At 37.4% G+C, this 12,984-nt stretch overlaps 1 protein-coding gene across 1 annotated transcript in view; it reads left to right on the top strand.

Moving 5' to 3' along the window:
• Window positions 1-1,010: 1,010 nt before the first annotated feature.
• LOC125044590 (ubiquitin-conjugating enzyme E2 R2-like) overlaps window positions 1,011-12,984 on the top strand; it is a 72,478-nt gene continuing 60,504 nt past the window's right edge. The window contains exon 1 of the mRNA XM_047641319.1: window positions 1,011-1,189. Within this exon, the coding sequence (XP_047497275.1) occupies window positions 1,013-1,189 (177 nt within the window). The 5' untranslated portion in view covers window positions 1,011-1,012. The remainder of the gene's footprint in view (window positions 1,190-12,984) is intronic.

Genomic DNA, 12,984 nt, shown 5'->3' with positions numbered 1-12,984 from the left:
CACAATCACAGTATCAGGGCTGAGTAGTGGAAAATACTCAGGAAACGTGCAATAACCAAATAACCCAAACTCCCAATTACAGTACCCTGCTTGTACGCCCGACAGCGCGGCGCGCGTCAAATCTGGAGGGATTCACTGGAAAATCCGTCGACATTATACATGCATCTGAGAAAATAAATCTATTGTGATTTTACTTAGTTCTACTTTCTCCGAACTCCAAGTTTCCAAGGAAAGGCAAGGCAGTTCTGAGAAAGAGAGAGGGTGAGAGAGATAAGGCCGTACGACGACTGCATCTGGCCAGCCTTGACCAGCAATCCGATAAGTTTTCAGTTCTCGATCAGTCACGGTGGTGGTAGTTTCCTCACGGACGCTTTTCTCCCGATTTCCTCTCTCGAGCCTTGGACCGGACCTCAGGACTCGCCCTCGGCCCCACCGCACGCCCGTCCGTCCGGCCACCAGCAGAGGCGCAGCGCAGCCACGGCAAGAGCCCCAGCGAGAGCGCGTCGGGCGTCGCGGAGCCGCCATATTCCCGTGTGAGGAGCAGCTGGTGTCGTGGCCTCGGATTGCCCTGGAGGCCCTGCGCCCTCCCTCGCCCCTGGACCGCAGGCGTTGAGGGCCAGCCGCAGGAGGCCAGCACGAGAGAAGGAGCAGCAGGAGGGCAGGGCATGTGCCGGGCCGAGTGAGGAGGCGACGGAGCTCTCGCTCGGGATCTTTGCTTTGGCGGCGACGTCAGCTGCCGCCGGACGCTGCAGGAGGAGGAGGAGCAGCCCGGGAGCCCCGAGCGCGAGGCAAGAGCGAGGGCTGGAAGGGACGAGGAGGGCGAGGCGCGCCAGCGAGCGAGGAGGAGGGAAGGGTGAATGAGAGAGAGAGTCAGAGGCAGTCAAGCCCAATCACGACAACAACAACAAAAATAATAATAATAATAATACTCCAGGAAAGACACGTATCACACCCACATTTTTTCGAGTGCCTTTTTTTTTTTTTTTAATTCCGTCTGCGTGTGAGTGAGGCCATGGCTATGCAGCCCTCGAGCAGCGCAGTGCGAGCTCTGTCTCTGGAGTACAAGAGCCTCCAGGATGAGCCCGTCGAAGGATTCTGCGTCAAACTCCTGAACGAGGACAACCTCTTCGAGTGGGAGGTGGCCATCTTCGGCCCCCCCGACACCCTCTATCAAGGAGGATATTTTAAGGTGAGTGGTGCGACGATGGCTTAAGCCAGGGTTTGGGTGCTTTCTTTGGGAAATATTCATGGGAAAACGGTAGGTTCCCTCCCCCCGAATAGATTTTTTCCATATTTCTGATATGACGGTCGTTAAGTGTTTATGGGTTCTGTTGCATTTACGATTTCCAATTTGAGTGCCTTTGTATGCGCCAGATGTCCGCAAGGAACCTCATTACCCCGTTTACCTTGACCTGGGCTGTAGCAACATACCTGAGCAACAAAGCAATGCAAGTACCCATTGCAAGGTGCATGGCAATAGGGAGCCAGTGAAAATGCTAAAGACCTTACTGTATTTTTCAGGGGATTTGGCTAATGACCTGATTTTTCAGATTTTTGGTTTGGTTTTAGGACTGTGTGTTTCAATGATTTTAGTATGAGTGCTAAGAAGGAGAAAAAAAAAAAAAACAAAGGAAAAGAAAGCAGAAATTGTAATAATAGAGGCAGTTAAGTATAGTAAAGTAGGCAATGAAAGTGTATTGAATGAGAAGAAAATTTGTGTATATCAAGTGTCATTGGGCTGGAATTTCTTGGCAAGGCAACACAGAACACAAGCAAAAATGAAGCCCTGCCGTTATAAGAGCAGTTTGTAGTTTGTTTTAGTAAATGTTCAGCAGACGCTTGCAATGGCCGTTAAAATGGAACTTTGCTCATCATTACATTGGCCATTTCACAACCACTCCTCAATACTTTCTGTGGTCTCTAACGGAATGCCTACAAGCTTGGGGGGCCTAACCATAGAGGGGGAGAGGATTGGAGCTGGGATGAACAAAGTTAATTTTAAACCATTAACCAAAGAAGGAAGGAAGGAAGGATGTAAAACCTCGCTGATTTCAGGGATAAAAGATGACAACAGAACAACATCTGTCAGAGACTGAGTCCCCAACTGGAACTAACAAACACGTGAACCCCGTCCTAAATGCATGAACTGCCACAAAGATTGCCGTACGAGCCGATAACCTTCCTTATCTGGGGGACTTAACCCCTGAATCCCCTGCTGATTACAGTATTTCCCTAACCAGTTTATACATTAATCTTGTAAATCACGTGTTTAACAGAAAAAATTGGTTGGAGTACAATATTTAAATGCTAATGATAAGCATAGAATGTGAATTTACTCAATATTTTAGCTTTCATGAAATTAATTACGCCGTATAGAATGAGCATATATGTTTAAAATATAGGCTGCATTGATCTCATATATTTTACCCCATTCAGTTTTATTTGATAAAATCAGTACAAGAACAATTACCAGTCAGATTTTTTTCTGTTTGATAGTGTTCGTTCATATTGGATGGTTTAAAAGACCAGAAAAAACCTTCACTTCTCCAGAAAGTAAAGGTAAACCAGCTATTGCTAAAGATATACCTGCAGGAACTCAGGCAATTGCCGTGGTGTCTGTCTTCAACACTTTGAGGAAAGGATAAAAGGATAACAAATCTTCAACATATATTTAGTCAAAATAATGGGTGAAGGTCACTCTTGTGATGTTCTGTCAAATAAGGAATCTGTCCAGGTTCTTTTGATAAATATTTTGTTGTGGAGGTTTGTTGGCCTTTGCCAGAGGGCTAAAGGCACGGAGGCCACTCGTAGGACTTAGTCTCAGATGAATGCAAGTCTTGTTTTAAAAAATTAAGCTATATTCTGGCTCATTATCTTTCAACTTGTTTATGCTAGTTACGGCTGGAAAATGAAAGCAAACTTTAACAAAAACACCTTGACATTCTGTTACCAATTAAGGCAATTTAACCCACATGCTCACTGGGATTTTAGCTTAGTAATTGTGTTTACACAAGTAACTCCATACATACTTGACTACCAAGGAGGCAGTTACGTGTTCTACCTATCTCACTTGTTTACCCTTGGCCCTGATTATTGGGAATATTAATTTTTTACTTCCATTAATAGTGTTGATAAGATTATGATACTCATAATTTCAGTGACAAAACTAACAGTATTGTTGTTAATAGGATTAGAATTTTTTGTCACCCTAAAGCTGGAGGAGAGGAGAAAGCAGGTGATGTTACACAGGCCTTCTAATTGACTCCTTGGTGGCTGAGTATTTGTGGAGCCATCAGTGTGTAAAGAAAATCCATAGAACAAAATGGCAATGGACATTACATGTTTGCATTTTATTTCTTAAGCTTCTCATACAGAGTGCAAATTTGATATATTGCCCATAGACGATAGGGTAATAAATAAACCTTTTGGGGAAAGGGAGTTTACTGTCAGAAAATAGTCCAAACCCTATCCTGCGAGAATATACTGTACTTGCTGGCAGCTTCTAGGGTGCTGCTGGAGTGCTGTAAGCGCATACAGCACTTCAATCACGTGGTCACATCTGAACTTTGTAACGTTTTTGTTTTAAATTTGTAGCAGCAGTGGCTTAAGGTATTTTGTTAATTGGATTGATCTTTTAGATAACCTACATTTTGAACTGAAGATTTATCAGAACAAGTCATAAACTAAGTTATGTATATAGGCTATATACACACTTTAGAGATATTTATTTTTTTTTTTTTTTTTTTTTTTGTGTTACAGTGTATGTAATAATTGTCTTTGCTGTTTCATATGGTCTATAGTATTTTTCATTAGATTTTAGTAATTAATGGGGAATTCCAATTGATTGTCAGAATTGGTTATGGTAGCAACAGTATGCCTTTGTTGGCAGATTGAACGTAATAATAGAATGTTCACAAGGATAGTCATTGTTTAACAATCCTCAAGGTGATAACAAATTGCTCCTGTGAATAATCATTGTTTAGCAGCTCTCAAGGTGAGTCATTGAGAAATAGCTGTGAAAATGTAATTGATGATGAATAGGTTTTGATGACAAAAGTTGCTTCCTCAAAACAACTCTTCATTGTTTTGCTTAAATCCCAAGGTGAATTCCCCTCTCCCCATTCCTCTCCTTACCCTCCCCTTCCACGCCTTACCTTCCCCTCTCCCCATTCCTTTCCTTACCCTCCCCTTCCCCGCCTTACCTTCCCCTCTCCCCATTCCTCTCCTTACCCTCCCCTTCCACGCCTTACCTTCCCCTCTCCCCATTCCTTTCCTTACCCTCCCCTTCCCCGCCTTACCTTCCCCTCTCCCCATTCCTCTCCTTACCCTCCCCTTCCCCGCCTTACCTTCCCCTCTCCCCATTCCTCTCCTTACCCTCCCCTTCCCCGCCTTACCTTCCCCTCCCCCCATTCCTCTCCTTACCCTCCCCTTCCCTGCCTTACCTTCCCCTCCCCCCATTCCTCTCCTTACCCTCCCCTTCCCCACCTTACCTTCCCCTCCCTTCCCCACCTTACCTTCCCCTCCCCTTCCCTGCCTTACTTTCCCCTCCCCTTCCCTGCCTTACTTTCCCCTCCCCATCCCTGCCTTACCTTCCCCTCCCCATCCCTGCCTTACCTTCCCCTCCCCTCCGCACCTCTCCCATCCTGCCTTACCTTCCCCCCTCCCTCCTTACTTCCTCCCATCCCTGCCTTACCTTCCCCTCCCCCCCCCATCCCTGCCTTACCTTCCCCTCCCCACCCCATCCCTGCCCTACCTTCCCCTCCCCACCCCATCCCTGCCTTACCTCCCCTCCCCACCCCATCCCTGCCTTACCTTCCCCTCCCACCCCATCCCTGCCTTACCTTCCCCTCCCACCCATCCCTGCCTTTACCTTCCCCTCCCCACCTCCCTGCCTTACCTTCCCCTCCCCATCCCTGCCTTACCTTCCCCTCCCCATCCTTCCTACCTTCCCCTTCCCTTCCTTCTTCCCTTCCTTCCCTTCCCCTTCCCCTTTGTCTCTTACCTTCCACCCTTCCTCCTTTTTTACCTCCCCCCCTGTCTTTCCTTTCTTTACCTTCCCCCCTTTCCTTCCTTTCTTTACCTTCCCCCCCTGTCCTTCCTTTCTTACCTTCCCCCCCTGTCCTTCCTTTCTTTACCTTCCCCCCCCTGTCCTTCCTTTCTTTACCTTCCCCCCCCTGTCCTTCCTTTTTTACCTTCCCCCCTTTCCTTCCTTACCTTCCCCTTCCCTATTTCTTTCCTTACCTTCCCCTTCCCCATTTCTTTCCTTACCTTCCCCTTCCCCATTTCTTTCCTTACCTTCCCCTTCCCCATTTCTTTCCTTACCTTCCCCTTCCCCATTTCTTTCCTTACCTTCCCCTTCCCCATTTCTTTCCTTACCTTCCCCTTCCCCATTTCTTTCCTTACCTTCCCCTTCCCCATTTCTTTCCTTACCTTCCCCTTCCCCATTTCTTTCCTTACCTTCCCCTTCCCCATTTCTTTCCTTACCTTCCCCTTCCCCATTTCTTTCCTTACCTTCCCCTTCCCCATTTCTTTCCTTACCTTCCCCTTCCCCATTTCTTTCCTTACCTTCCCCTTCCCCATTTCTTTCCTTACCTTCCCCTTCCCCATTTCTTTCCTTACCTTCCCCTTCCCCATTTCTTTCCTTACCTTCCCCTTCCCCATTTCTTTCCTTACCTTCCCCTTCCCCATTTCTTTCCTTACCTTCCCCTTCCCCATTTCTTTCCTTACCTTCCCCTTCCCCATTTCTTTCCTTACCTTCCCCTTCCCCATTTCTTTCCTTACCTTCCCCTTCCCCATTTCTTTCCTTACCTTCCCCTTCCCCATTTCTTTCCTTACCTTCCCCTTCCCCATTTCTTTCCTTACCTTCCCCTTCCCCCCTTCCTTCCCCTTCCCCCTTCCCCCCTTCCTTCCCCTTCCCCCCTTCCCCCCTTCCTTCCCCTTCCCCCCTTCCTTTCCTTATCTTCCTCCTCCCCCATTCCTCTCCATACCTTCCCCCTTCCCCATTCCTCTCCTTACCTTCCCCCTCCCCCCTACCACTAATGATGTAGGCTTTTTTTTTTCAAAGCCTTGGTGAGACAGCCTGGGGAAGTAGGTATTATCTTTAGATGTGTTAAAAATGTAAACAGGAATGATGTGGTATTATCACTGTATTGTCATTGTTTTAACTATTATCTAAGGCAGTCTTGAGTGGCTGTTTTCTGTTGTGTTATTTGTATTGTGCAATGATACAAGAAAATCTTGGTTGCACAAACATGTTCAGTATTATCATGCTGTTCTTGGCCTGCAAGAAAAAGAAAAAAAGAAAGTGGTTGGCTGAGAGATGGTTCTGTTTGTGTAATCAGATAAAGAGTCAGCAGTAAAGGTTTTTGCATAAGTCATCGTGATACTGTAGTGATTATCAAAGAATCATGTGACCTGAAGTACACCACAGGATAAGGCAAACAAAATTGAACAGCAGTGCAGTGAAAATCGAATGGTAATTATGATAATGATTTGTTACATTAGGATGAAGAAATGTGTTATGTCCACGAGACTGAACCATAATGGTGGTACTGATAAGATCAATAATAGTGATCGTGATGATAATCGTAATTGCATTAGTGGTGATGATGATTATGATGGTAATATTGATGATGATAATTATGATAATGATAATGATAATTAGGGTAGTGATGATATGTTGTGATGGCAATGATTATGATGATAATGGTGGTAATAATAATGATGGTGATGACATTAGAAATTATAATTATGATAGTCTGTGGGATCTAAAAGAGATGAAAAATTAATGTAAAAGTATTGTTAGTTTCCCTCGAGTTCCCTACTCCCTCTGAATCTTTCTTAGCTGTAGTTGGCTGGTAAGAGTTGCATATTTGGCATCAGTACTCTTGCAAAAACTGAATTCTGCATTTTTAAAAATATATATTGTTTTATTTATTATTATTCTTGTTATAATGGTGATAATGATAATGGTAATAATAATGATAATAATAATAATAATGATAATGAAAATGATAATAGTGATGATTGTAATAGTGATGATGATGATAATGATGGTGATAATAATAATAATGAAAATAATAATAATAATGAAAATAATAATAATTATGAAAATAATAATAATAATAATAATAATAATAATAATGAATAATAATAATAATAATAATAATGAAAATAATAATAATAATAATAATAATAATAATAATAATAATAATAATAATATTGATAGACATTCATTGTATTGTAAATATATATCTTCATTTGTATTTAAGGCAGCAGTTCCATGTCGATGTTTTGGTATTTGGGTATCAGAAACGAAGGATTGCAGTAAAATTGCTTAGGGGCGCTCGCCAAATATAAACACGAAAACCTAATAAGAGATTTTTGAAAATCCTTATTTGCCTCAACATTTGATAGATGCTTTGTATATGTTTACATAGATAGGGAATTAAATCTGTTTATCATTCAGAAACTGAAAGCACTCACAAGCATGCATGTTCATGTATGCATGTATATGTATATATATTATATATATGTATATATATATATATATTATATATATGAATATATATTATATATATGAATATATATTATATATATATATGAATATATATTATATATATATATGAATATATATTATATATATATGAATATATATTATATATATATGAATATATATTATATATATATGAATATATATTATGTATATATGAATATATATTATATATATATGAATATATATTATGTATATATGACTATATATTATGTATATATGACTATATATTATGTATATATGACTATATATTATGTATATATGACTATATATTATGTATATATGACTATATATTATGTATATATGAATATATATTATGTAAATATATATGAATATATATTATGTAAATATATATGAATATATATTATGTAAATATATATGAATATATATTATGTAAATATATATGAATATATATTATGTAAATATATATGAATAAATATTATGTAAATATATATGAATAAATATTATGTAAATATATATGAATAAATATTATGTAAATATATATGAATATATATTATGTAAATATATATGAATATATATTTTGTATATATATATGAATATATATTATGTATATATATATGAATATATATTATGTATATATATATATGAATATATATTATATATATATATATATGAATATATATTATATATATATATATATGAATATATATTATATATATATATATATATATATATATATATATATGAATATATATTATATATATATATGAATATATATTATATATATATATGAATATATATTATATATATGAATATATATTATATATATGAATATATATTATATATATATATATATATGAATATATATTATATATATATATATATGAATATATATTATATATATATGAATATATATTATATATATATGAATATATATTATATATATATATGGATATATATTATATATATATATGAATACATATTATACACATATATGAATACATATTATACACATATATGAATACATATTATATATATATGTATATTATATATGTGAATGTATATATATATATATATATATATATGTGTATGAATATATGTATATGTATATATATGTGTATATTTATATTATATATGATGTATATGTATATATTGCATTATATTTATATGTATATATTGCATATGTATATATTTATATTATATATGATGTATATGTATATATTGCATTATATTTATATGTATATATTGCATATGTATATATTTATGTGTATGTATTTATATGTCTATGTATATGCATGTATAGTAGAAAACCCCACAATGCAAAAACTAAATTTACTGAAAGTGAGACTACAGTTTCGAAATCCACCTGGAGTCCATCCTCAAATCTACTATAGTATCAAAACGAAAGAGTGTTTTACCATTCGTATGCTTGTATATTTATATTCATGTATATGTATATGTCTGAGTATGTGTATGTGTATATGTATATGTATGTGTAAATATATGTATATATATGTATGTGTATGTATATTTTTATATATGTATATTTATATGTATATTTTTATATATGTACACATATGTATGTGTATATTTATATATATGTATAGATGTATGTGTATATTTATATATATGTATAGATGTATGTGTATTTTTATATATATGTATATATGTGTATAATTGTATGTATATATCTATATAATTAGTGTGTATATATATTTATATTTATATGCATGTATATATGTAGGTGTATATGTATATATATATGTGTACATATATGTATATGTATATATATATTTGTACATATATGTATATGTATATATATATTTGTACATATATGTATATGTATATATATATGTGTACATATATGTATATGTATATATATATGTGTACATATATGTATATGTATATATATATGTGTACATATATATATATATATGTATATATATGTATATATATGTATATATATTATGGATATGTATGTATGTGTGTGTATATATGTATGCGTGTGTATATATGTATGCGTGTGTATTTATGTATGCGTGTGTATATATGTATATGGTGTATATATGTATATGGTGTATATATGTATGCGTGTGTATATATGTATGCGTGTGTATATATGTATATGGTGTATATATGTATGCATGTGTATATATGTATATGTATATGTATAGATGTATATATTTATATGTGTGTATATATGTATATGTGTGTATATATGTATACATATGTGTATATGTCTGTATGTGTATATATATTTATATACATATATAAAACAAAAAACACCTTTAAACACATATGTATGAATAGATATAAATGTATATATAAAATTGTACAAACACACACACACACACACACACACACACACACACACACACACACACACACACACACACACACACACACACACACACACACACGTGTGTGTGTGTGTGTGTTTATGAAAATGTTTGTATGTATATATATATATATGTATGTATGTATGACTATATATATGAATATGTATATATTTATGTATGTATTTATACATGTGTGCATATATAATATATATTATATATTTTTTTTATTTATATTATGTATATATATTATATATAAATATTTTATATTGTATGTATATACATATATATATATATATATATATATATATATATATACATATATATACATATATATAAATATATATATATATATATATATATATATATATATATATATATATATATATATATATACGTATATATAAATATATGTATATATATATATATATACGTATATATAAATATATGTATATATATATATATATACGTATATATAATATATGTATATATATTATTTATATTTATATTAGTTATATATATTTATATGTATTATATATAATTATATATGTTATATATATATAATTATATGTTATATATATAATTATATATATTATAAGTATATATATTATATATATGTAATTACATATATAATATATATAATTCTCTCTCTCTCTCTCTCTCTCTCTCTCTCTCTCTCTCTCTCTCTCTCTCTCTCTCTCTCTCTCTCTCTCTCTCTCTCTCTCTCTCTCTCTCTCTCTCTCGTTCGTTCGTAGTGTGTATGTATGTATGTAATGTTTGTTTGTGGTAGACCTATTCGGCGGGAGATTGACTTAGTGTGCCGGGTAACCGTATATGGGTGCGTGCGTGCGTGCGTGCGTGCAAAGATGCGTAATATAAGTGGTCAGCTCGGTCCGGCTCGCGCTAAATGTTGCTCCGAGTGACACTGGGCCGGGCTGGGAGGGAGGGGGGAGGGATTATGTTAATGTTTTATTTATATTTAGCAGCGGGATGAATGAGGTGCACATTTAAAGGCCACTGGAGGAGTGACGCACTTGGGGAGGAGGAAGGAGGAGGGGAAGGGGAAGGGGAAGGGGAAGGGGAAGGGGAAGGGCGAGGGAAAGGGGAGGGGAGGGGAAGGGCGAGGGAAAGGGGAGGGGGAGGGAAGGGTGGTGGTGGTGATGTAGAGGGGTTAAAGTGAATGATGAGAGGGAAAGTGGGAAGAGCATGAAAAGAAAGGGCAATAATAATACTAATACTAATACTACTACTAATAATATTAATGATAATAATGATGATAATGATAATGATAATGATAGGAATGGGGTTGGGGGGGGGGAGTGATAGTGTGAATGGAAAGCATGATGAAGTTAAGGGGGAAGAGGTGAACAATAGAAACTACTTCATAGACAAAGCACAAGAAGAAAACAAAATGAAAACGATGATGAGGTATAATGAGATTAGGAGGAAGGCCACAAGAGAATAATAATTGTAGGAAGGAAAAACAAAGAGAGAAACATAGGAAAGGGAGGAGAAAATAAAAAAAAGAGAAAGGGGGAAAAAGATAGAGAAGAATAAGAGAAGGTAAGAGAGAAGGTAAAAGAGAAAGAGAAGGTAAAAGAGAAAGAGAAGGTAAAAGAGAAAGAGAAGGTAAAAGAGAAAGAGAAGGTAAAAGAGAAAGAGAAGGTAAAAGAGAAAGAGAAGGTAAAAGAGAAAGAGAAGGTAAAAGAGAAAGAGAAGGTAAAAGAGAAAGACAAGGTAAAAGAGAAAGAGAAGGTAAAAGAGAAAGAGAAGGTAAAAGAGAAAGAGAAGGTAAAAGAGAAAGAGAAGGTAAAGGAGAAACGATGAGAAGAGAAAGAGAAGGTAAAGGAGAAACGAAGAGAAGAGAAAGAGAAGGTAAAGGAGAAACGAAGAGAAGAGAAAGAGAAGGTAAATGAGAAACGAAGAGAAGAGAAAGAGAAGGTAAAAGAGAAAGAGAAGGTAAAAGAGAAAGAGAAGGTAAAGGAGAAACGATGAGAAGAGAAAGAGAAGGTAAAGGAGAAACGAAGAGAAGAGAAAGAGAAGGTAAAGGAGAAACGAAGAGAAGAGAAAGAGAAGGTAAATGAGAAACGAAGAGAAGAGAAAGAGAAGGTAAATGAGAAACGAAGAGAAGAGAAAGAGAGGGTAAAGGAGAAACGAAGAGAAGAGAAAGAGAAGGTAAATGAGAAACGAAGAGAAGAGAAAGATTAAAGGCAAGCAGGTCCCGGTTAGTCCAAGGGGTCATTAACCTCCCACCGGATTTTAAGGTCACGAAGGAGGAATAGGGAAGAGGGTGATGAAGATAAGGGAGAGGGATGGGGGGAGATAAGGGCTTAAGGCGATTAAGGAGAGTAGAAGGAGGGGGGGGGGGGGGGGCGAAGGTGGTACGAATAAAAATGGCGAAGCAAATGGAGGTGTCGGCGATGATAATGATGATAGACAGTAGTAAGAAGGAAGGAGATGAGGGGGAAAGAGAAAAAAAAAGTGGTGGAATAATGAATAATGTTGATGGTGAAGGAGGAGGGGAATGGTGGTGATAATGAGGGAGGAGGGGAATGGTGGTGATAATGAGGGAGGAGGGGAATGGTGGTGATAATGAGGGAGGAGGGGAATGGTGGTGATGGAGGAGGAGGGGGAAGAAAAGGAAGAGGAGGAGAGAGTGATGATGACGGGTGGAGGGTGAAAAATAAAAAGGGGGGGAGGAGGAAGATGATGGTAAAGAGTAGTAGAAGTAGTAGAAGTAGTAGAAGTAGAAGTAGGAAAAGTAGAAGGAATGAGACTCGAGGCCGTCGCCCCGACCTTGTTGCTCTCGAAAGTCGGGGTCGGCGACGAAGAGCACGTTGCTCACGCGGACGTCGGCTCCTGCGGGTCGGGGGAAGGCCTTCACGGGGGCTGGGGGTCGGGGCGCCTTCCTCTGGCACCTCTTCTTCTTTTTCTTCTTTTTAGTCTCCTCCTCGTTCTTACATCCTCCCTCTTTCGCTCTCTCCCCTCCTCTCTGCCCCCCTCTCCCTCTCCCTCTTCCTCTTCCTCCCTCTTCCTCTCCCTCTTCCTCTTCCTCCCTCTCCCTCCCTCTCTCCCTCCCTCTCTCCCTCTTCCTCTTCCTCCCTCTCCCTCCCTCTCTCCCTCTCTCTCTCCCTC

This window comes from Penaeus chinensis, chromosome 36 (assembly GCF_019202785.1).
Source record: "Penaeus chinensis breed Huanghai No. 1 chromosome 36, ASM1920278v2, whole genome shotgun sequence".
NCBI lineage: Eukaryota > Metazoa > Arthropoda > Malacostraca > Decapoda > Penaeidae > Penaeus > Penaeus chinensis.
The sequence above is the reverse complement of the archived record's forward strand: the minus strand, read 5'-3'. Positions and strand labels throughout refer to the sequence as shown.